Source organism: Varanus komodoensis, unplaced genomic scaffold, assembly GCF_004798865.1.
Source record: "Varanus komodoensis strain SLA01 unplaced genomic scaffold, ASM479886v1 scaffold4, whole genome shotgun sequence".
Taxonomy (NCBI): domain Eukaryota; kingdom Metazoa; phylum Chordata; class Lepidosauria; order Squamata; family Varanidae; genus Varanus; species Varanus komodoensis.
In genome coordinates, this window is record NW_025335941.1 from 45722627 (window position 1) to 45744741 (window position 22115).

Genomic DNA, 22115 nt, shown 5'->3' on the forward strand with positions numbered 1-22115 from the left:
CCTTCGTTCGTCCCTATAGAGCCATGCATTTCTCTTTCTCAGCACCCAGCAGGGCAAAGGTCTACTCTTCAGTCAGCAGCTGAACCCAATTCCAAGTCTTAGAATTACAGAATTTGGAGCCTTGTTCTAACACCCCTGCTGATCAGAAGTGACTGTATTTCTTCCACATACAAATCTACTCCTGGCTACTCCAAAGGGTGAGAGGCAGGAAGTGTCATTATGTTAAACAGTTGGAAGTCAGATATCCTTGCCAATCTACTGTAACTCACCTAGAGAACTACCAATTTTCCCCTGCCTGGTGGCTAGGGGTGATGAGACATGTAGTCTAACACATCTGGAGAGTTCATTAGATGTGTAAAGTACCATGTGCTGAAAGAGTGTTAATAATTATTTCTTTTCAAGGTGTAGAAGGTGTTGTATTTCTTCTGTCAAATAATGTTACATTATATGGAATGTTTGGATTCTGTTTCCCAATCATCATTGTGTTGTGCTTATTAATGTATCAAAATCACAAAAAGGTAAGAGCAAATCAATGCCTTATTTCATTTACTTCCCCTCCTTTGTATCCTCTAATTGTCGGTATCCACTAATAGTTGTCGGTATCCACTGATTTCCTATTCCTCATAGCAGTCCAGATACGAAAGCCAGCTGCAAATGATACAGATGGTTGGCCCTTTGGATAATGAATACATCTATGTCAATTTCGATGAGGTGGAGTATGATCCTAAGTGGGAGTTTCCCAGAGAAAATCTGGAGTTTGGTGAGCAGTCTGTGTTATCCACTGTGAAACTCCTCATGAAGTTAATACACGCTGTCACCAGATGGCAAGATGAGAACATTTCCTTTCTCCTTTTTCTTGCAGGGCAAGTTCTTGGTTCTGGAGCCTTTGGGAAAGTGGTGAATGCAATTGCATATGGAATAAATGAAACAGGAGTGTCGGCCCAGGTTGCTGTCAAAATGCTCAAAGGTAATGCATGTTGTAAAGAGTGTGTTCCAAAAGGTGGGCAACCTGGTGCCTGGCAGATGATTTGGACTACAATTTCCATGGGTTCCATCCAATGAGGTAGGGGTTTGGGAGGGCACCAGGTTGGGGAAGACTTGCATATTCATGTTAAAGGCAGCGGTTGGTGGAGGGTCTTGAGACCCAGGGTCAGGACTGGTGCTATGGTAGTTCAGCGAAGACAGGGCTGGCCCAAGCTGAAGGCCATTGGCAACCAAGTGACAAGGCCAACCAAGGCTCAAGCAGGTGGCCTGAGCTGAAATCAGCTTAGCCTACTTTGCAGAGATGAATTGCAGGAAAAAGAACAGATGGATTCATCAGGGCCAGGCAAAAGATCATTGGGCCTTGTGTCACTTCACAACTGCAGAGTCCCTGAAATGCAGGACTAACCACTGCATCAAGGACAGCAGATAATAGACCAATAGCTCCCTCTTCTGGCAAGTTATAATGATGTCACACAGAATAAGAGCATTTATTGTGGATTCCTGATTCCTTATCCATGATAGCTGTGGGTGTTTTTCCTAATATTTCCAGACTCCAAGGCCTCTCCCATGTTTTCTAAGCATTTCTGCTGCTTTTGCTGAGATTGAGGAAAGTGAGAATTATCTGAAAATGGCAGGATGAATTAAAATGAGAAGTTTGCCTATTTTCACAATTCCACTCTATCTCAGCACCACCTTGTGGTTGTGTAATGGAATATACAGAAAGGAAGAGAAAGAAAAACCCTGGAACAAAAGCATGTGTAAACAAGCCAGACTTGATCCCACAAAGAAACCTCAGTAAAGAGGCAGGTTAAAAGCCTCAGGCAGAGAAATCCTAAGTCTCTTGGCTATTAGGGAAGATGGATTGTAGCTGAAGGATTCCAGAACAATGTAAGGCCATCCTTAGGAGCAAGCGGGGGTATACTGCAGTTGTGCAGTGCCCATGATTGGTACCCCTGGCCAATGATGTGACATCACAAACAACTGATCAGCTCAGGAAGAGGTTTTGGCTCAGCGGCAAAGCACTTCTTTTGCATGCAGGAGGCACCAGTTTCAATCGCCAGCATCTCAAGGCAAGGAGAAATTGCTGCTTGAAACCATAAGAGGTGCCTGTGAACCCTGCACTGGAGACACTTGAAGCCATGTAGTGGAAAAATAGAAATGGAAATCCTCGTCATTCATGCTCAAATCTGAATTGCACGGCAAAACAAAAGGGAGATTCAGCAGATTAACAACTGCTTAATGGCCTCATGTAGGAAAGCTCACATGGAGGCTGATAAGCAGTACAAAACAGTTCATTGCATAAACAATACTAAAATAATTACTCTTGAACCAAAAATATGCAACAGTAGAACAATCAGCACAATTAATGAATGGCTAGAGCACTTTCCTATACCGCCCAGATAAACAGGTCTTTAACTGGCAGTTAAATCACAACAGCCAGTGGGACAGCCAAATCTCAACTGGAAAGGGGTTCCATAGCCTGGGTACCACCACTGAAAAGGTCACGCCACATCTGGTAGCGACCACATTTCTCAAGGTCCCCAGAGATGGTTGATATTGGGGAAAGCAGTCCTCCATGGATTTAAGAGAAATTACAAGTAAGAATGGAGCATCTGATGACCCACAGAAACCAAAGAAACTGCTTAAAAGCTATGCTAACCATTCCTGAAAATAAAGCTCCAAACAATGCACACTTACCAAGGTATAAGTCCATTGACTTAATTCTTAATCATAGGAATGAGCTTCACAGGCTGAGGTAACTTGGCAGTTCTGCTCTGTTTCCAGGCATAAAGCAATTTTCACTTGCTGTAGTGCCAAGTTACTGCAGCTAGAGCCAACCTAAAGTATGAACGGTGATACTGCCTTTAGCACTATCCATTAAGAAGCTAAAGCAACCTTCCCCAACTGGTGCCTTCCTGATGTGTTGGACAGGAAGGCCTATCTCACCTTACCATTGTTCATGCTGGCAAGGAATAATGAGAATTGAAGCCCAACGCACCTGAGGGCACCAGACTGGGGAATGCTGATCTAAAGCATGCAGACTTGGTGTATAAATTGCTAGTTATGTTGTTGATATGATATATATTTTTCATTGACAGAAAAGTATAGCTCTTCAGAAAAAGATGCTCTTATGTCTGAACTCAAAATGATGACTCACATTGGAAGTCATGAAAATATTGTGAATCTGCTAGGAGCTTGTACCATTTCAGGTGAGGAAAGATGCACTCAAAAGTGTATATCTCAGTTAGATTTACTGTAATGCATGCCAAAAGAGGCTGTCCTTGAAGACTGTTTAGAATCTGCAGCTTGCATGAAATGCAACAACCAGGCTAATGACTGGAACCAGAAGGAATCTCTGGTTCTGGCCTTCTTGGTTGCTTGCCTGCTTCTGAGCCCAGTTCAAGGACCTGGATTTAATTTATGAAGGCTTACAAAGCTTGGGACCACAATACTCAATAGAACACCTTTTGAAAATGTGGAATCAATCATCAAAATCAGGGATAATCGAAATGGGTCTTCCTCCAAGAGGAAGGGTAGTTGTAAAAGGAAGGATCTTCTCAGTGGTAGCTTCCCCAACTCTAGTATGATCTCCCCACTGAGGGTTGCCTGGCGTCAACTTTGCCATCCTTTCAGTGCCAGGTTAAATCAAGGCTTCTGTGCTGAGACATTTAAAGATACATGATGCTTAATTAATAACTGGGTGGAGGCGCTTATGTGAGCTGTTTTCAACAAGACCACTCAGTCTGTTGCTAAATTGCATTTTGTTAACCTGTGTTTAAAAATGTTAGTGTGGACATTTGTGCTGTATTATATCTCGCTTTTAGGAATTGCTGCAAATCATCCAGATAGCTTTGGCTATTTGGCAGCATAGAAATTCATTCATTCATTAAAAACCAATTAGGTAAAGCCATCTTGACAGGCAGCCTCTTATGCTGGATACATCCATGTTGCATGAATCATTTGGAGCTGTTTTAAGGGGTGGATAACATAATGTAGCATAAACATCGGTCTGTTAGGCCTGTGGCTCTTGCCCCATAGAAGAAAAGAAAGCATAAAGAATTAAGGGGGTCCCTTGAGTCTTTGACAGAACTTTGAAGGGATCATGGCTCTGTGGAGGAGCAGATACTTTGCATGGCTAAGTCCCAGCAGGGGAGGCTGGCAAATCCTCGGTCAGTGGGTCTCCTTATCCATTAATGATTTCCTTTTCAGCTTTACAGAAACTACCTATGGTGCTCCTGGGTGGGGATGGAGCTCCACACCATTGACTGCTCCTACAAAGTTGAAAAGAAAATCTGCAGTAGATGAGGAACCTCACTGACAGAGGAGTTGCCAGCCTCTCCTGAGTCCCAGGCTTCTGCAGTTGACAGGACCAGGCTGAAACTGATGAGAAAGATCTCTGGCAAAGACTTGATGGAGCTGCTGCCAGTTGGCATAGACAGTATGGAACTAAGCTGTGCCTGAAGCGTAAGGCGCCTTCCTAGTTGCCTTTCTGCTGCATCTGCCAGGCCTGGCATCAAAGGCAGGCATGGCCAGGCACATGGCAAGGGCACACCCCCCAGCTGGAGCCCTTCAACAAGGGCCTCTGGGCTTTTATTTATTTATTACTTACTTACTTATTTATTTATTTATTTATTTATTAAAACATTTCTATGCCGCCCCTTGCCAAGGCCTCGGGGCGGCTTACAACATCGAATACCTCTTGTTCACCTGTCTCTCCCTCCAGCCCAGGCAATGATGGTGCTGAGGAGAAGGAGGAGCAGTGGCCACTGCCTGCTGGCCCACTGGTCTCTGCCTGTCCAGCAAGCAAGTGGAATTAATGTGGAGAAAGGGGATGAGGAGCAAGAACAGTTGGTGGTGATTAGAAGGTCAATTCACTGAGCAAGGGGACCCACTTGAGATGACTTGTCTCAGAAGCCCAGAACCTGGAGGTGGCACTGCAGCCACCCAAAGTCTTTCTACCTGATGTCTAGTAGATACATGTGTTTGTTCATTTAAAACATTCTTTCAGGACCCATTTATTTGATTTTTGAATACTGTTGCTATGGAGACCTTTTGAACTACCTACGGAGCAAGAGAGACCGATTTCACAAGACATGGACTGATGTCTTCCGACAGCACAACTTCAGTTTTTACCACAACTTCCCTGGGCCTGCTAACTCAAGGTAACCACTGACCTGATCCCTGTGCAGTTTGGGAAAATATGCCTGGATCCACCCCTTTTATTGATTATGAGTGCTAAGGATCACTGGGTCAAGACTACAGTTGCAAGGAGTTTTGCTTCTGAAAATCCCTAATGGTGGGACTTGGTGGAACTCTTCCTTGGACCTGCCTGCCAGACCCAGCTTTTGGAAATGCAGTTCTTTTTTCTCAATTACCTTTGAGGAGGTTCAGAGCTGTTATTTCTGGTCTAGCACCAAAGTGGCTCATTGGGCAGGTTCAGTGAAGCACATAAGATTAAGTTCTGTGTGAGTAACTTGCTTCCTCCTGCTATGGAAACATATGCCTGGCCTTGGAACCACCTTCTTAAGATGCACCAGGCAAGCAGCACCATCCTTTGAAAGCCAGCTGCAGGCAAGGCTGGCGCCAAAGGGCTGCATCAAAGAAAAAGGCAGACCTAGGACCCGTTGTGATCACTTAGAGCAGGGAGAAGCAACATGCAGCCTGTGGAATTCAGGCCACACACCCACACACAGGATAAAGGCTTATTTATTTATTTTGGCGGGAGATTGCATCTGCAGCACTATGGAGCACCACAAAAGTGTTTCTTACAGCTACAGATGACATTTTCTAACAATTTTTAAAATTCATTTTTTGCTTTATAGGGCAGATACTGTCCTCCTTGTAGAGGTCAAAATGGCCCCATATGTCCCAAAGTTGCCCACCTCCAAGCATACTTCCAGGCTAAATTTGGAGGTGCTTCATTTGCAACATGTGCCCTGTGCTTGGCAAGTGTGTGATGTATCCATTAAGGCAGCTGCCAAGGGGCGCTGGCTGTCTGGGGACAAGTTTTGGTTGCTTGAGGGCTTTGGGAATGCTTAGAAAGAAAAAAAAGACCAGTGGGGTAGGGAAGGTGAGTTGCAGCTCTCCAGATATTATTCCACCAGGATCCCTATCATCTCTGATCACTGGCCATGCTGTCTGGAGTTCAGTAGCATCTAGAAGGCCGTAGGTTCCCCAGCCCTGACATAAGGGCTTCGCTCCAATGCCTGTAATAGGATCCTGTGCCCAGCAGATATGACTTCTCCATTATCTTCTTAATTATTCCTGTTGCGTGTCAATGCCATTAGAAAGAGTCACTGCCAGATATAGGCTTGGCCCAAATTGCCACTTCTGGCAGTTGAAATTTCTTTAGGGTGCCCCATATGTAGATTAGTGTTGCTCCTGATCTGAGAGCAAATCCCACTGCAGTCCATGGGAGTCACTCCTGAGTGTCACAATCCTAGTGCAATGCAAGAAGTGATGTTTTCTGCATGAGGCACAGCCATTATGCTCTGGTTTAAATGTATGAGATTTGGAGGTGCCACAGCTGTCATGCAGTCAGTCAGTCAGTCCCAAGGGCAGGGGAAGTCCTTGGCCAGACAGGTGGTAGTCAGAGAATTGAGCCAGGCAACAGGAAAGCTGGAATCAGGCAAGCCAAAACCGGTCCTGCCATTAGGCAAAGTGAAGCAGCCCCTTCAGGCAGAAGATGCTGGGAGGCACCACCAAAGTGCCGGAGGAAAGAGCTGCGTGCTGCTTGGCCTGCCTAGGGTGTGCCACCTGTGTTGCTGTCTTCCGGTGCAATGGGAGATGCTGCTCCATCACTGGGGTTGAAAAAAGATGCGTTGGTCAGTGTGGTCAGCTTCTGAACTTGGAAGGAGAGGAGGCGCCCTTGTGTTCTTCACCTCATTCAGCGAAATGTCTTGAGTTGGCCCTCAGTAACATGTTACGGATTAGCTATATGAGCTTTCCATCAAACAACAGGACCTCACTGTTTTTCTAGTTGGGTAGACTTCAGATTTACAGGATCTTTTTTTTCCTTTTTACTGGAATCTTGAAGTTCACAAGAGGCCAAACAGTGGCTTGGATAGGAGTAACAAACCCTTAGAAGTAAGGAACAAAGGTTTCACTGAATATATGCTTAACCCACAATTAGCTTTCAGTGCTAGAAATGTGCTCACAGTCCAGTCACACAGAAACATCTCCTCATAGTACCCCCCTCACCAAGCTTTCTTCTTTCCCCATAGCCTAACCTCAAGGTGGGTAGGAAAACCTTTTTGTTAAATTTTTGTTAAAACCTTTTTGTTAGACAGCAGCTTATAGGGCCAGGTACTTAGGACTGCTATCATGCCTCCTTAGCAAAGCCACAAAAGGTTGATTGGTTTCATTTCTTTTATTGGATCAAAAGTATCACAAATCCTCTTTTGAAGGCTTTGTTATAGAAAATGAATGTGTGATACAGAACATTCCTTGTCCCAGTGGGGAACAAATTCTGATCAAACACGGCACAAATTCATGACAAAAACAATCTGTTTTTATAAAAATAAACCAACCCATTGCCATAGATGTTGTTCCTGTTTATGTATATTGTATTAAAGCTGCAGCCATTCTCATGCTGTCTTCTTTGCTGTAACACTTTTTCAACAATCAAACATCTCTTTCAGAACTTCAAGCATATTAAAAAATGGATCATATTTACCAGGGAATGAAGTGGGTGACTTTGAAAATATACAAGCAAAAGAAGACTCTGATTTGGCCTCTAGACTATTTGGAATGGCTCTGCTTTCTGAGGAAGGTGATATATTGAAATTTTCTGCAGAAATGTATAACAAGACTTGAGTAAGGGGATGTTTGGGATTCTATTTGTGTGTGAGTGAATATGTGCATGTCCATGTGTTGTTAAGTTGTGAAGTGCTGGAGGGGGGATCCTTTGGTGTATAATCTTACTGAGAGATTATAGAGTAGGGATACAGAACCATTTCAGCCCAAAGGATGAATTCCAGTTTAGAGGAAGCCATCTTTTGGGTGGGTGAGGCCAAACATAAACCTGCCAAAAATATCAAGCTATTCTAATAGCCACTAAGCCTTAACAGAAGCATTTCAACCTTTTAGAATGGGGATAATGAACAGAATTCAGGAGATCACTAAGGCCTGTGTTTGGGGAGAACGAGAGGTGAAGGTGGGCAAAGAGGATGTGAACTTCTGAGGAACCAAGAAGGGCTAGATCCTGAGCTTCTCATCTGCCATCATGATTTTTTTATTTGTAGAAGAAATGAAATATGAGGAGAGGAGAATGGATGATGAAGAAGACCTCAATGTGCTGACATATGAAGACCTTCTCTATTTTTCCTATCAAGTTGCCAAGGGGATGGAGTTTCTGGAATCAAAATCAGTAAGAGGAACATGTGAAAAATAGTTTAGAATCATAACAAAAAATTATATAGTTGTCCAAATCCCATTAGGCTCATTTTACAAATTATTTTTGGTATCTAAGAACTACATCACAAAAATTGCAGAAGTATGAAATTGGGAAATTCCGTAGTCCAGGAATGAATCGGATCAGTTTACATCAAAAAGTTGACCAAATACAGTCTTCCAGCATTCTGCATTAGGATCCAGGTGATTTGTGCTTCGAAGAATTTACAGTCTAAAATGCCTCATGGTGGCCATTCTCTTTGGGTCCAAGGACCAGATATCCTCCTAGTCCAAAGCTGGGTGAGATCAACAGAGCAGGGCCCTGCCACAAACTGCCTATTATGCCATTCAGCTCTGAGTTTTCTCCATGCAGACGGAGGCCGAGAGTTCTGTGCCCCTCTGCACAGAGAAAGGGACTTGGCAAGCAGTTGCAAGAGCCAGAACTTTGCCTACCCGTTGGGCAAACTCTGTGGGCTGCATCAGACTCATGGACCAGAGGTACCCTGCTGGTGGTCTTTACTGACTGGCAACAGCCCTCCAGGTTACAGGTACTGAAATAGGACCCTTCCTTAACTGAATGTCTGAAGCCTTCCTGCAAGGCAAAAGCATCAGGATCTGTTATCCAAGGGGGGACTGCCCCTGATTCTTCAGGAATGACGTCATGTTTAGAATTGAACATTTGAATTCTGTTCTGGTTCTCAGCACCCAGATCTATACTTCATTGGCATTGGAAGGGTATTTCTGTTATTCATGTAGGAACAATTCACAGCATCTTTATTGTATGCATTTAACCTTTCTGTCAGAAAGAAGGAGAGTTAGCAGGCCTACAGGAAGTGTAGGGTAGGTATGAATCTCTTCTGAATGAGAGATGCTTTCCATCAAGGTGAGCTAGTCCACCTGCTCCCCAGCCCCAGAGACATGGAAGCAAGGCTGCAGCTATGGTTTGGGAAGCTCTGCTTTAAGGGAGAAATGCTGAAACTTGTTTTAGTTGCTCAGATTGCTTTAAATACTGCTTTAAGTTTCACACTGAAATGCCATGCTGTGTTATTGTATTTGGGTTTTGTATTTTATGGTAAATTGTTATTAGCTGCCCAGAGAGCTTTGGCTTTAGGGTAGTAGAAAAATGAAATGAACACAGATACCCAAAGAGCAGCAACTTCAGAAGGGCAAGGCAGAGAATGTGCTGCCTGCAGAGGTTTTGGACTACAGCTCCCATAATCCCCCAGGTTGGTTAAAGCACCTACCTCTCTTCTGCTTGTGAAATGTGTCCACAAGTATTGCACTACTATGGATAGTTGCCTGTAACTTGTCATAAGCAGTTCCCCTTTTGCTTTCAGTTCCTTCTGTTCAGGGTTTAATACATGCATTTTAACCTGTGTTGCTTGGGGGTTCTTATTTGCAGAAAGGGGATGTGTGGCCTCTGAGTGCTGGGGAGAGGAAAGTACTTTCCAGGCAACTGTAGAACAGAAACATTAGAGCCACCATCCAGAGAAGGAAGCCTTAGTTTGGCGTTGGGCAACTCTGGGGCCCAGGGTCTCCTGACTCTCTGCTCCCTCCTGTTATCCCTGCTGCTATGCTGCTGTTTTTGCTGCCAAGATTGGATGGAATGGGGGTGACCCCAGTGGCAGCAAGAAAAGGAATGTGTTCCTTTACATTTGAAGAGGAAATGGCCCTGTTTTTGCCACCACCTTTCTGTGTCAGTGGCAAAGCAGTGAGGATCACCAAAACTCTGCAGGCTGCCTACCTCAGCTTGAGTTGATGCTTTCTAACCAGTTAGTTGCTGAAACAGGAGCATTGAAATAAATTTACTAATTACTAATTACAAAAACCTCTATAGATGTGCCTTTGTGGTCTATTGAAGGAAGTATGCAAGCTTACCATTTAATAAACACAACCTGTAGCTCAGTCTGCTCAAAGAAGATAGAGAACCAGTTCATTGTAGGAACCAATTCCAGCTGGGAACTGCATGGAAGACATTTAGACCAAATTAGAATTGGTGAGGAGGAGGAAAAGATTTTCTATGAGAAATCTGCAAGGAAAGAATTATCTTCCTGCCTCCCTGTGCATTAGTGAATGTCTGGATTGAGAAGGGAGCTTCCAGGGGAATTTTTAAAAGAATGCTTCAAATCACATCTAGTTTGACCCTTTATAGTGTTACCCTTTATAGGTCACTTCTAGTTTGACCTAGTTTGCATGCTCCAATGGTTACAGGCCAATTGGTAAAAGTCCAGTAAATTTCAGTGGGAAACTATCCAGTTGGAATTAATGGGACTTTTAAAGTGCTTATCTTTGGCTGGATTATTCCTGCAAGAGACAAGGAGAAAAGGTATAAGTTAAAAATCTTGTTGTCTTCTGTATATACTGTAATCACAGTATATATTGTATTTCTTTTTATAGTTTTTCTTATTTATTAATTTTAAATTATAAAATACAATTAAAAGAAAAACTTACAATTAAAAGAAAAGCATACAACATTAAACATTCAATTCAAGTAAAGCATAATAAACACTGTGCATCCCACCACCAGGACCATTGGATACATGTTAAAAACTCTTACAAATATTATTTCAAAAAATTTCATTCCCCTTCCAAAGTTGCAATGACTCCTGCGAAGGTTCAAATCCTTTCCCCCCTTTTTAACACATATTCAATAAATGAACCTCCTATCTCAGCAAAATTATTATTCTTTATATACCCTTTTCTCACTTTAATATTGCAAGTTAATTTATCATTAATAGTTATATTCCAAACTTGTCTATGTCAATCAGGCAATTGAAAATCATATCTTACTTTATACTGTATAAAGTCTATACGGTATTTCTATCTCTTTTGTTATCTGACTTTCTTTGCTGTATATTAAGCAGGTACAGTCATTTCATAGGCGATTAACTCTGACATTGTAGAAACAATTTATTCCACTTTTTCAGACGACTGTATCTATCCTATCATTGGAGCACAGAAAACTGCTCCTTCTAAAGCAATCAAAGAGTTAAATTTGTTCTTTGGCTGTTGTGAAACATGGCACAGAATCAGCTCACTCTATCCTCCCTTCTCAGTGTGTCCACAGAGATCTTGCTGCTAGGAATATACTAGTCACTCATGGGAAAGTGGCAAAAATCTGTGACTTTGGACTTGCCAGGGACATAATGAATGACTCAAACTACGTTGTCAGAGGGAACGTAAGTTGATGCTTCCTGTAGAACATTTCCCCTGGTTTTATGCAGATACTTTGCCATGCCAACAGTGTTTATTCATCCTAAATATCCTGTTCCCTGAACAGGCTGGATGAACAGGGAACCAGGGGCACACCCTGGTTTGGAAGGGTGATCCATGCAGACCCTTTGTAGATGTGCACCTGCGTATGCACAGGGATAAACGGGGGTTGGGAAGCTGGGCACACCCTCCACATCCCCCTGTGCCTGGCTGGTCTGTAGACTTGGCAGATGAAGTGTAGTGGCCTGAGCGGCGTCTGTCAGCAAGCTGAGCTGAATATACTTACTGAGTTCTGACAAGGCAGGGGCCCTGGGACAGGGCTTGCCTGTGTGCCACTGTGCAGTACCCAGTTCAGCCCTGCTGAAGAGCAGATGCATGCCTGGATAAGGCTAGTCTTTCCCGCACATGGTCCTTCCTGGGTTGGAACACACACGGCTGCTTTCCTCACAATGCTCCCTTAAGAACTCCCCTCCCTTCTCTTCCTGCAGGCTCGTTTACCTGTCAAATGGATGTCGCCTGAAAGCTTGTTTGAGGGGACCTACACAATTAAGAGTGATGTCTGGTCCTACGGAATCTTGCTATGGGAAATATTCTCTCTTGGTATGCTCTGGATAACGTTGCCTAATTAAGTGAATGCAGAACCTGGAACAAATGGTTGTGGTCTCAGCCTGGCTAGCAGGAGAGGCTGGGTTCTGGAGTGGAGAAGGGGGAAAAGGCCACCTTTTCCCTTTCCCATCTCTCTGGAAACTTTCCATATTAGTGTAGGAGGGAGAGGGTATTTACAGCCTCATAAGCATACCCATCCCTAATGAAGGTCACTAGGTGGCGTACATTACAGATGACAATCCTGTATTTTGGTGAGCTGGCAGAGGAGACCGGTATTTGGAGGAGTCCTCTTTCGTAGGCTGCTCATTTGAAGCCTGATTTAATGTTGGAGAACCTGGGGAGGGAGAGCAGTGGCTGGTCCTTGAAGCTGCTCATCAACCATGAACACCTGGACCACCAACCGGGCTGGCAGGCACTCGGGAGATCTAGACAGCCTTCTCCACGATGGCTAGATGTCTTGCATTTCTATTGCAATCATAATAATTGTTTCCAGATGTGTTCCTGTACCTCCATATTTGTATGTGCAAGCATTACACACATTAGCCTCTTTTCTGGTGATGAATTTCCTCTTTTTAGAGATGTGTGAGTCACTACTCCTAGTCCCACCTCTCCATTCCCAGGTTTTGGTAGATTGACAGGGGCTTGAAGGATCCAGAGTCATGCCCGCATTTCCCTCACCTTTACCAAAAATAACAAAAGGACGTGCTGCTCAGGACATTCTCCAGCACTGGGAAGCCTTGGCATGAGTCCTTGCCAAACATTTCTTTGTCTTTGTTTCTCTTTTCTTCTGCATGCAATGTGTAAACTAGTATTTTTCTATAAATCTGAGGCATTTCCTGGGCCCATGTGTGGTTCACATTTCAGCTGATGTCAAGGACAAGATCACTAAAGGTGCAATCCTATCATTGTTTCGCCAGATGCAAGTCTTACAGTGCCCAGCATTCTCCAGTGAGTGTGGCATAATAGTTGGACTGAGGCTCAGGTGGCTTGAATTCTAGTCCCTGCTCAGCCATGAAGGTCCATGGGTAACTTTGGGACAGTCGCAGACCGTTATCCAACATATCCTCAGAACAACCCTGTGAGATAACATGGAGAGGAGGGGGATCTTCTAGACCACCATGGGTTCCTTGCAGAAAAAAATGTAGGGTGGATGGATGGAAATAGAGATGGGTGTTGCAGGACTTTTCCTGTCTAAAGATGCATAGAATTGTTCCTTAAGTTTGGCATTAGAACAGATTGAAAGAAAAAATGCATTTTAGGTAGGAATTGCAGAAACCTGTCTGTTCTTCAGGGTTTTCAGTATTCATTCCTTACTTCCACCATCTTTTCTTTAGGTGTCAATCCTTACCCTGGAGTGCAGGTTGATGCAAATTTCTACAAGCTTATTCAAAGTGGATTTAAAATGGACCGTCCATTTTATGCTACAGAAGAAATGTAAGCCTGGTGTATGAAAAACGACAGTGGGGTTCTGCCCAGGACATGATTTCTGGGGAGCATGGTCCATTCCCTCTGCCATCTCCCCCATGTTTGTGGCCACACATTATTGCTCAGGGCTAGCTAGATGTACGACACCCTGTTGGAAATGGTCAGCTAGCATTGAGTGCTGCCTGTGCCAGGGGTGCAAATCGCTGGCCTGGGTTCCCTATCTGATTCACCAGGGTTTCCCCAACAGCTATGCACTTTCTCAAGCACTGATCATTTGGTGGTTTCCCAGTTTTTCAATTTTTGGTCTGGGAATCCAAATCCCCCGTTATGGTCCTCTAGACACTGTCTAGGAGCTATAGGTTTGCTCTGCCCACTTATAATATGCTGATGTCTTTGGTGTGTTTGGTTCTGCTGACATTTGCCTTGGGCCTTATCCACCACTGGACTGCAGCTGCTGAGAACTTGGAAGGCTGTACTTGGGCTGAAACAAATTCTGTACTCCTGAGCTTAGCAGTCCCAGAGAACAAATTTATATGCTTAAAAAAAGGATGGACATGACTGACCTGTGCTGAGTGTTGTGGAAATCCTGTTTTCTGAGAGTGCTTTCTCAGCTCCCGATGTTGGTACATTTATCATTTTGCCTGAGGAATTGTAATATTGCTCAACCGCCTTGATGGGGACCTGCTCGGAATGGAAACCACCACCCTCCCAAAATAAAGCTGAGGTTCTCAGATCTGCATGAGAAACAGCAGCCAAAAAAATGTAGGAAAGATGCAACAAAGAAAATTGGCCCAGATAAAGAATATGTGCAACTGTGTGGGGTATGTTTACTGCTCGCATTGCTGGACTCCAACTTCCATCCATGGTCAATGGTGCCGTAGTGCAACAATTTCTGGAGAGTTTATAGGTTCCCCAGCAAGGGCTTATGTGGTATCGATGCTGATGAGTGCATTTCTAAGTGTTCCTTCAGTCTTGTTTGAAATAGGTATGACCCTAAGATCTTTTAACAGGTGACTGAGATTGCACAATTGGCAGGCAGTTAACAAGCCATGGCAACTTCTTAACCATGCTACATATGCCAGTTGTCTACTGGGCAGATTTGTATAATTACCCTCAGCAGCCCAGCTTGTTGTGCCTGCAAACCCAGCCAGGGTAGCCTAATGCTGGGCTATTACAGGGTTCTGGCTGGCCTGTTACCTACAGCACCAGGCCTCCTGGTCAGGTCTGCACAACACAGCTGAATTGCTGAAGGTAATTCTACAAATCCCTCTAGTGCGTTACTGGAAGTCACAACATAGTTAATGAGGCACCTTGGTTAGTTAGCTGCTTGCCCACTGTATCACACAGATATCCCATTTGCCTGGCTAGAAAATGCTCTGGAAATCACTCCATATTTCTCTCCCTCTAGTTCTGTCACTGTTGTCTTTGCAGATATTTAGTCCTGTGTTCCTGCTGGGCTCTAGACTCCAGAAAAAGGCCATCCTTCACGCAGCTGCTTTCCCTTCTGGCATGCCAGCTGGTAAAAGCAGAAGGCATGGTAAGTTAGCATTGCAAACAAGGACATTTTCCCCCTGCAGTTCTGGGATGAAAAATCTATTAATAGCACACATGGGAAGGAACTGTGGCTTATGTCCCCTGCTGCTGACTGTACTCTTGAGAAAAAGTGACCTATTTACCTTCAGGGAAACTCCAGAATGCCATGAATTTTCCTCTCTCCCCAGCTGTTCAGAGAAAACACCAAAGACATCATTTTGGTTGATGGATGAGAGCATCACACAAAAGTGGGGTTGTTTCTTGTCTGTCTTTTGGTTTGATTCTGACTTCTCTGCTCCTCGGTTTTGGGAGGCAGGATACATAAATTCATCCACTCCAACAGTTCCTATTTCCTTGTTTTCTTGTGCTTGTTCCTAACAAATTGTTGTGCTATTTTGCCCATATGTTTGCCTTCTCTGATGCTTTATTCCACTTGGGTTGATTTGAATGACCAGAATTGCCATTCTCCAGGCAATGCATTTTAAATTTCCTTAGAAATGAAAGCTCTGAATATGGAGAATGGATACATCTTATTTGTGCTGTGCATGCACATAAAAGCATCTGTAGCAAAACTAATGCACCTGCTGAGGGCCAAGCATGAGGGAAGTGAAGGTTGCCTTTCCAATGCAATATTAAAGAAAGGGAGACTTTGTCTAGCACTGATGATCGTGCGGGGGCTTGGGACAAAGTTGTGGGCAGGCTAGATGAAAAACTCCTGCTGGCAGGATTCAGTTTGTGCAAAATGTGGCAGCCAGATGGATAAGAGGGACAAGAAATTCTGATTAAATAATACTGAATCTTGTCTACTTGAATTATTTGTCTGCATATTTCTGAGCCTGATTCAAGGTGCTGGTTTAGACCTAAAAAGCATTTCATAGCTCAGAACTGCAATATTTGAAGGAGCACCTTTCGCAGCAGGAATGTACCAGTACAATATATTCATCATCTAAAGCTCTCCTCTAGATACTTCCTTCAAGGGAAGATTGGAAGGTGGTCACAAGAGGAAAGGTCGTCTTAGTGGTGGCCCCCTGTTATGGATCATTTCACCAATAAGGATCACCTGGCACTGACATAGATAGTTTTGGATGCCAACTTAAGACCTTCCTCTTCTCTCAAGAATTTGGCATGATATGAGGAGGTTTTAATAAGGACCTTGATTTTTCTTTATTGTTGATTGTTTATATTTTATTTGAGATGTATGCATATCTCTGTGTGCCATCTATTTATATATTTGTATGTAAATGGTTTTGCAATGCATTTTTAAGGAGTTCAGCTATGGGGTGGTATAGAAATGTAATAAATGAAATGAAATGTAGCATTGTTGTAATTAACAAGAAAAGGAATGGAAATCAATGCTTTCTGCCACTGATATTCCCATCCCAAAATACAGGTATGCCAAACAGACAGGAGTGGTACTTCTGAAGACATTTTCAGTTCCAGCTACAGTCCACATGAGGAAAGGAAACCCGAACCATTTTAGTTCACTCATGGTTTCAACTTGGGATGAAGCTACCACAGGAGAAAAATAAAGCAGATTTGTTACTCTCTATTCAATGAGGCACATAAGCTGAATGAATCAAAAGAGGCATTTTGCCTCCCCTAAAAGGGGCCAGATTTGCTGCTACTACACTGAATTTCTCATGCTCAGTTCTATCCAACTTTTGCTTTTGAATCGAAACTTGCAGGAAGTCTCTCTCCCCTGTTTCAGTGGCAAGGTGCAAGAACACTTTCTCACCAGCATCAGTGTAAGCAAGCGATTCACTAGTGCGTCTGCTCTGCTGCTTTCACTCACTAGTATTGGGACTTTCCCTTTCAAGACTGTGCATGTAAAGTCAAACAGAACCACCCTTGCTTGTGTTTAAAGCAAATGCAAAAGAAAGATTTGTAATGAAAATATAAAGGCGTGAATGTAGAGTTAAGAGAATGCTCTTAACACTTTGGGCTAGGAATTTGGAATTGCCTGGACCGAATCATCCAGACAGACCAGTTCTCCAGCATCATGTCCTAGCACAGACTCGTGCAATAGCATCACATCCAGATGGACCCTTGTCCTGGCATCACATCATCAACAGTGCCTCTGTGTGCAGTATTGTAGAGGGCAGGTGTAGTCGTGTTGAGGGGAATGGAGGTGTTGGGGCAGGACCAGCCATACTGTTGGTGAGACAGCTGCCTCAGGTGGCTTCTGGGGGAGGTAGACGTGCTGGCGGAGGACAGAGGCCTGTGGACCGTGTGGCTTGCCCTGCGCCCTCTAAGTGGTCCTGCAGTGCTCAGGAAGATGCTGTGAGGAAGCAAGGTTCTGTACATGAAATTGTGGGGATGGGCATGCCTGGCCCTGAGGCAGCAACATGTCTTGCTAACTTTGCTGGCTCATCTTTGGACTCAGCTGTACGCCACAGTTTCACACTATGACAGTGGCAATGATAAAGGGGTGGGGATTATTTTCAAGGATGCAAAATGGGTCTGCCTTAGGAAGCTGCATCTTTGATTTCCTGCCAGTGCATCAGATAACGTCCAGCATGTAGGGAGCAGTGCAAGAAAGTGACAGGTTAGATGGGGAACATAGGAAGTTGGCTGAGAGCAGATCAGGCTGTTTGATCGATCTCCGGTACTGCAGTGTCTGCTCTGCCTGGCTGCGGTCCACCAAGTGATGGAGGGCATCAGGGCAAAGCTGTGATGCTGCTGCATGAGGAACCGAGAAGCAGGCAAGGGAGACAGCAAAGCCCAGGACTCCGAACGGCAACGTGTCTACAGAATTACTGCTCAGATCAAGAACAGCATTTGCAACTGTAAGGAAATAGGCATAGGGTGCTACCTTGCGAGGGACTGTCTGTCCAACTAGTCCTCTATTGCCACTGCCGGTTTGTTTCATGGTCCTATTGATTATACTGTGCTTACCCTCCTGTTGCATTTTATATTGCATTTTTGTATTACGTGATATGGATTTATTGTTGTTACCTATTTTCAGCTGTATCATTGTAATGATCGTGATGTGAACCAAACAGAGAGCCTTCTGGCTATGGGGTGACATACAAGTGCCAGCAATAAACAGTGAGCTGGTTCTACATTTACCCATTCTTTAAGCAGAACCACTTGAAACCAATGAGACTGAAGTTTGTCATGCCTAACTTAAGTCTCAATTCAGTCCATCATGACTAATTTAAGTTGTGTTGGTTTCAGTGCCTGCATCTAGTGCCAGCTCCTGAGGGCCCTTGGGAAGACACCCTAAATGAGCCCCTTCCCTCAGTGACATTTCTTTCTCCATGCCATTGTCATCAACCACTATGGCTCCTCGTTCTCTTTCTCATCGTTGTTACCAAGTGCTTGCCCCCCACCCCGCCCACTGTGGCCTGGGCCCGAGAGCGACACATGGAGCAAGCAGGTTGCAGCAGTGAGGTGGCGGAGCAAGTCCAGGAGGTTCTTCCAGAGGGGGGGCCTTCAGGAAGTGCCCAACCATATCAGCCCTCAAGTTTCTCTCTGCTTGACATGGCTATGGTTGCAGTCCTCCTGGGCTGCCGCTTCTAGATGGAAGCCTCCAGTCTTGGAAGTTTCTGGGATTCCTGTGCCCTGCTGAGTTGCTGCCAACAGAACATGAGCGATGGAGGTGAGTTGTGCCTCTCCATCTCTTTAAAATTTCTCTAAGCCCCTCTAGAGAAGCCATGCTGAGCAGGACTGGGTTGGAGAGGCCATAGAACTGCATACCTCGTTTCCCTTCTTATTTCTTCCACTAGAATCCTCCCTTTTTGACCTCTATGAGGTCATCTGAGGCTGCTGCTGTGACCTGGAAAGTAATCATCACAGTTCTTTCTGCAGCAGCTTAAGGACCAGGGAGGGATTGGATCTTGGATCCTGTTCCTGAAGTCAAAGTGGTATCTACAGCTTCAGAAGGAGGAATCAACATCCTGTGGTCCCCAAGATGCTCTGCAGGGCTATAGGATCTCTCCTTTTGTCTGTATCTGAACCTGAAGACATTGTGACTTAAACCCTTTCTGACTGAGCAACCAGAGCTTTATTGAATTTTATTGTTATAATACATTCTTAAATATCTTAATTCTATTTTCTTCTGTTCACTGTTTGGAAATCCTGTTGGATGTAAAGTGACAAATATGTCTTGTAAATAAAATCAATAAGTTCTCCTCTGGTCAGAGTCTCCAAGATTTCCACAGATTTATTCTTCAGCTCCTGCCACAAGATTTTTTTTTTTCTTCTTGACTGGAGACGCCTGAGATCAATCCTGGGACCTTCTTCATGCCACACCTGTGCCATGCCACTACGGTCTCCTCCCAGGTGAAAGTCTGCTGGGAGTAACTGGATCTGAACTAAGAATAGGTTGTCTACTCTTACAGCTAAACCCAATTTGTTCCTTCTAATTCTCCTCAGCACTGGACTTTGAACACTTTTCCAGTATTCAGATATAGGTTGAATGTTCTTCGGATATTTGACACCGGTATTATTTGATTGTTCACGTCAGTGTTTGTTTCAGTACCTTTTTATATGGCACTTAATGCAGGATGAGCCTTGATGGCAGAATTGCCACTGTATCTAGCATTATGTATTTGTCAAGCAACAGTATTTAGTAAGTGGCGCAGCACAGCTGGTTACATTCCATATTGCCTGTGAAAAGCAAAGCAAGCCAAAGATGCCAAAGGACACAAATTTGGGATTTTCAGAGAAGGTCCATCCTTGCTGACTCCAGGTCTTCCAGTCCCCTGGGCAAGACCTCCTCAATGGGCCCTTCCCTCAGCAAGTTCATGCCACCATTTTCTCTAGCTAATCTTGCTCTCCATCTTTGTTCTTGCTGAAGTTATTGCTTGCTTGCTTAACATGCAGAGAGCAAGAGAGCACCAAGACATGCTTCTCTTCCTTTCCACTGCCAGTGTTGGGGGGGGGGGGGCAAGCTAACAGGCTGCAGCGGTGAAGCAACACTGGGGCCCCTCTGGGGATATGGACCTTTGGCAGGTGCCTGACTTTGTCTCCTCCTGATGGCAGCCCTGAATTCCTCAGTCAGATTTCATTTGAAAAATGGTTTGGAGAACAGGGTTTTTGTCCATGTGAGGGCACATGCAGCTCATATTCTGCTTCTCTTTGATGCTTCAGAACTGCTTCAGGATTCCTGATCTGTCTGGGCAAAAGCTCCAAACAAAAAACGCTTGCTAATCCTGTCGTGTATTTTAGTTTTTCAGAAGGAGAAATGTGCTTTGCCTGTGTGGTGGCACATTTTACATTCCCTTACATTGTCTCACCACCACGACTAGAGGAATGGAAGAGAGTTTGCATCTGCTGCCCAGATGCTTAAGCACACTTCCTTGAGAACATGGGCCATTTTGTTGCAGAAAAGGGGAGTGTGTTCTTAAAGTGGGAGTAGAAAGGTGAGCATCTGTAACACTGTGCATCTCAGGCAGGCCACCCCTCATCTGGATGGTTTTTTGGGGCAGGGAGGTGGGCTGCACTGTCCTGCAGATCAGGCCCAAGGGGCTGCCTTAGCTGCATCGCTGACTTCCAGAAGTGCCTCTTTGTATCTTCGATGTGCATGCTGCTGTTACATGCTGTCCACTTGTCTCTGACTTACGGCAACCTTACAAATGAGCAGCCTCCAGAATGTCCTGCCTTGGACAGCCCAGCTCAGCTCCTGTAAACTGGCTTCTTTTCCGGAGTTAATCCATCACATAGTTGGTCTTCTGCCTCTTCCTTTGCCTTCAGCTTGTCCTTGCATGGTTGTCTTCTCCTGCGAGCCTTGCCTTCTTACGACGTGCCTGAAATACGATCACTTCAGTTTCATCATTTTTGCTTCCAGGGCAAGTTTGGGCTTGATTTGATCACTTACCCACTTGTTTGCCTTTCTGCCAGTCCAAGGTACACACAGCATTATTACCATGACGGAGTATCTGCGCTTTGCATGGTCATATAGACAGGATAGATTTACTCATAGCTTGATTACTATGCTTCGTGTGAGCTGGCTCGGTGCCCTGTATAAAAATGGGTAATGTTTTCAGCAGGGCTCCCTTACACGCATGGCACATTGCAGACTTTTAGAACTGTTCCATCCTCCCTCTGCCGCTGGTGATCTTTATATTCTGATGAATCATTGTTGTTTCTATAGCACTGTAGTTTAAAATGTGGGTTTTCACCTCCACTGCTGCTGCTTGCTCACATTACCCTGAGAATAATATGATGTGCTTCAATTCTTTGTTTTATTAAACATATTTTAATGGAATAAGTAATGTGCAATTTTAATTAATAAATGCACATGCCTTAAAATGTATGGTTTCTTCATCAGATAACCATGATTTTCATTGCCAAATGGATCACTGACCAAACTGGCAACGAAAATCATGGTTATCTGATGAAGAAACCATACATTTTAAGGCATGTGCATTTATTAATTCCAAATGGAATGTCTACTGGAAAAAAATGGATCCAAAATAAATATATAATTTTTCCTATGTGTGTCATTGTTTTTGAATGTGGTCCACCATTTTGGAGGTGAACTGGAAGAGCAGGAAATCTTTATGATCATGGGATGAGATTATGGCATTTGAGGCTTGCTCATGCACAGACTGTATGCAGGAATTCCACTAGGAACATACAGATCCTCCACTGCTCAAATCCTAGTCTGGCAATGCTTGGTCCCTAATTATTTTCAGATCACTAAAAGCATTCAGAGCCCAGCTTGCCAGTATGGAGTAATGGTGTACTGGGTCCCATTCTGGCATATGGGGTCTGTGAACTCCAGTTTGGTCAGTGATCCTAAAAGATCCCCAGGGGCAGACTGAAGAATACACTGTCAAAATCCAGATATAATTTAAAATGTCTGAGTCATCTCAGGGTACCAGTGAGGATTTTGTACCTTGTATCTGACTATGCACACAAACAAATAGGGAAGTAGATGATGGGTAAATACACAACTGAACAAGGTTTGTTTTCTATTACATAAATCATCTGTGATGCACCCAGTTAAGGCATAC

The 22115-nt window shown here is 44.1% G+C and overlaps 1 protein-coding gene across 1 annotated transcript in view; it reads left to right on the forward strand.

Annotated features, from left to right (window-relative positions):
- FLT3 (fms related receptor tyrosine kinase 3) overlaps window positions 1–18579 on the forward strand; it is a 67743-nt gene extending 49164 nt beyond the window's left edge. Inside the window, exons 13-24 of the mRNA XM_044442640.1 lie at window positions 403–518; window positions 628–760; window positions 863–967; window positions 3084–3194; window positions 4994–5147; window positions 7626–7756; window positions 8229–8353; window positions 11433–11555; window positions 12078–12189; window positions 13530–13629; window positions 15052–15157; window positions 16544–18579. Coding sequence (XP_044298575.1) covers window positions 403–518; window positions 628–760; window positions 863–967; window positions 3084–3194; window positions 4994–5147; window positions 7626–7756; window positions 8229–8353; window positions 11433–11555; window positions 12078–12189; window positions 13530–13629; window positions 15052–15157; window positions 16544–16633 — 1406 coding nt within the window. The 3' untranslated portion in view covers window positions 16634–18579. The remainder of the gene's footprint in view (window positions 1–402; window positions 519–627; window positions 761–862; window positions 968–3083; window positions 3195–4993; window positions 5148–7625; window positions 7757–8228; window positions 8354–11432; window positions 11556–12077; window positions 12190–13529; window positions 13630–15051; window positions 15158–16543) is intronic.
- The last annotated feature ends 3536 nt before the right edge of the window (window positions 18580–22115 follow it).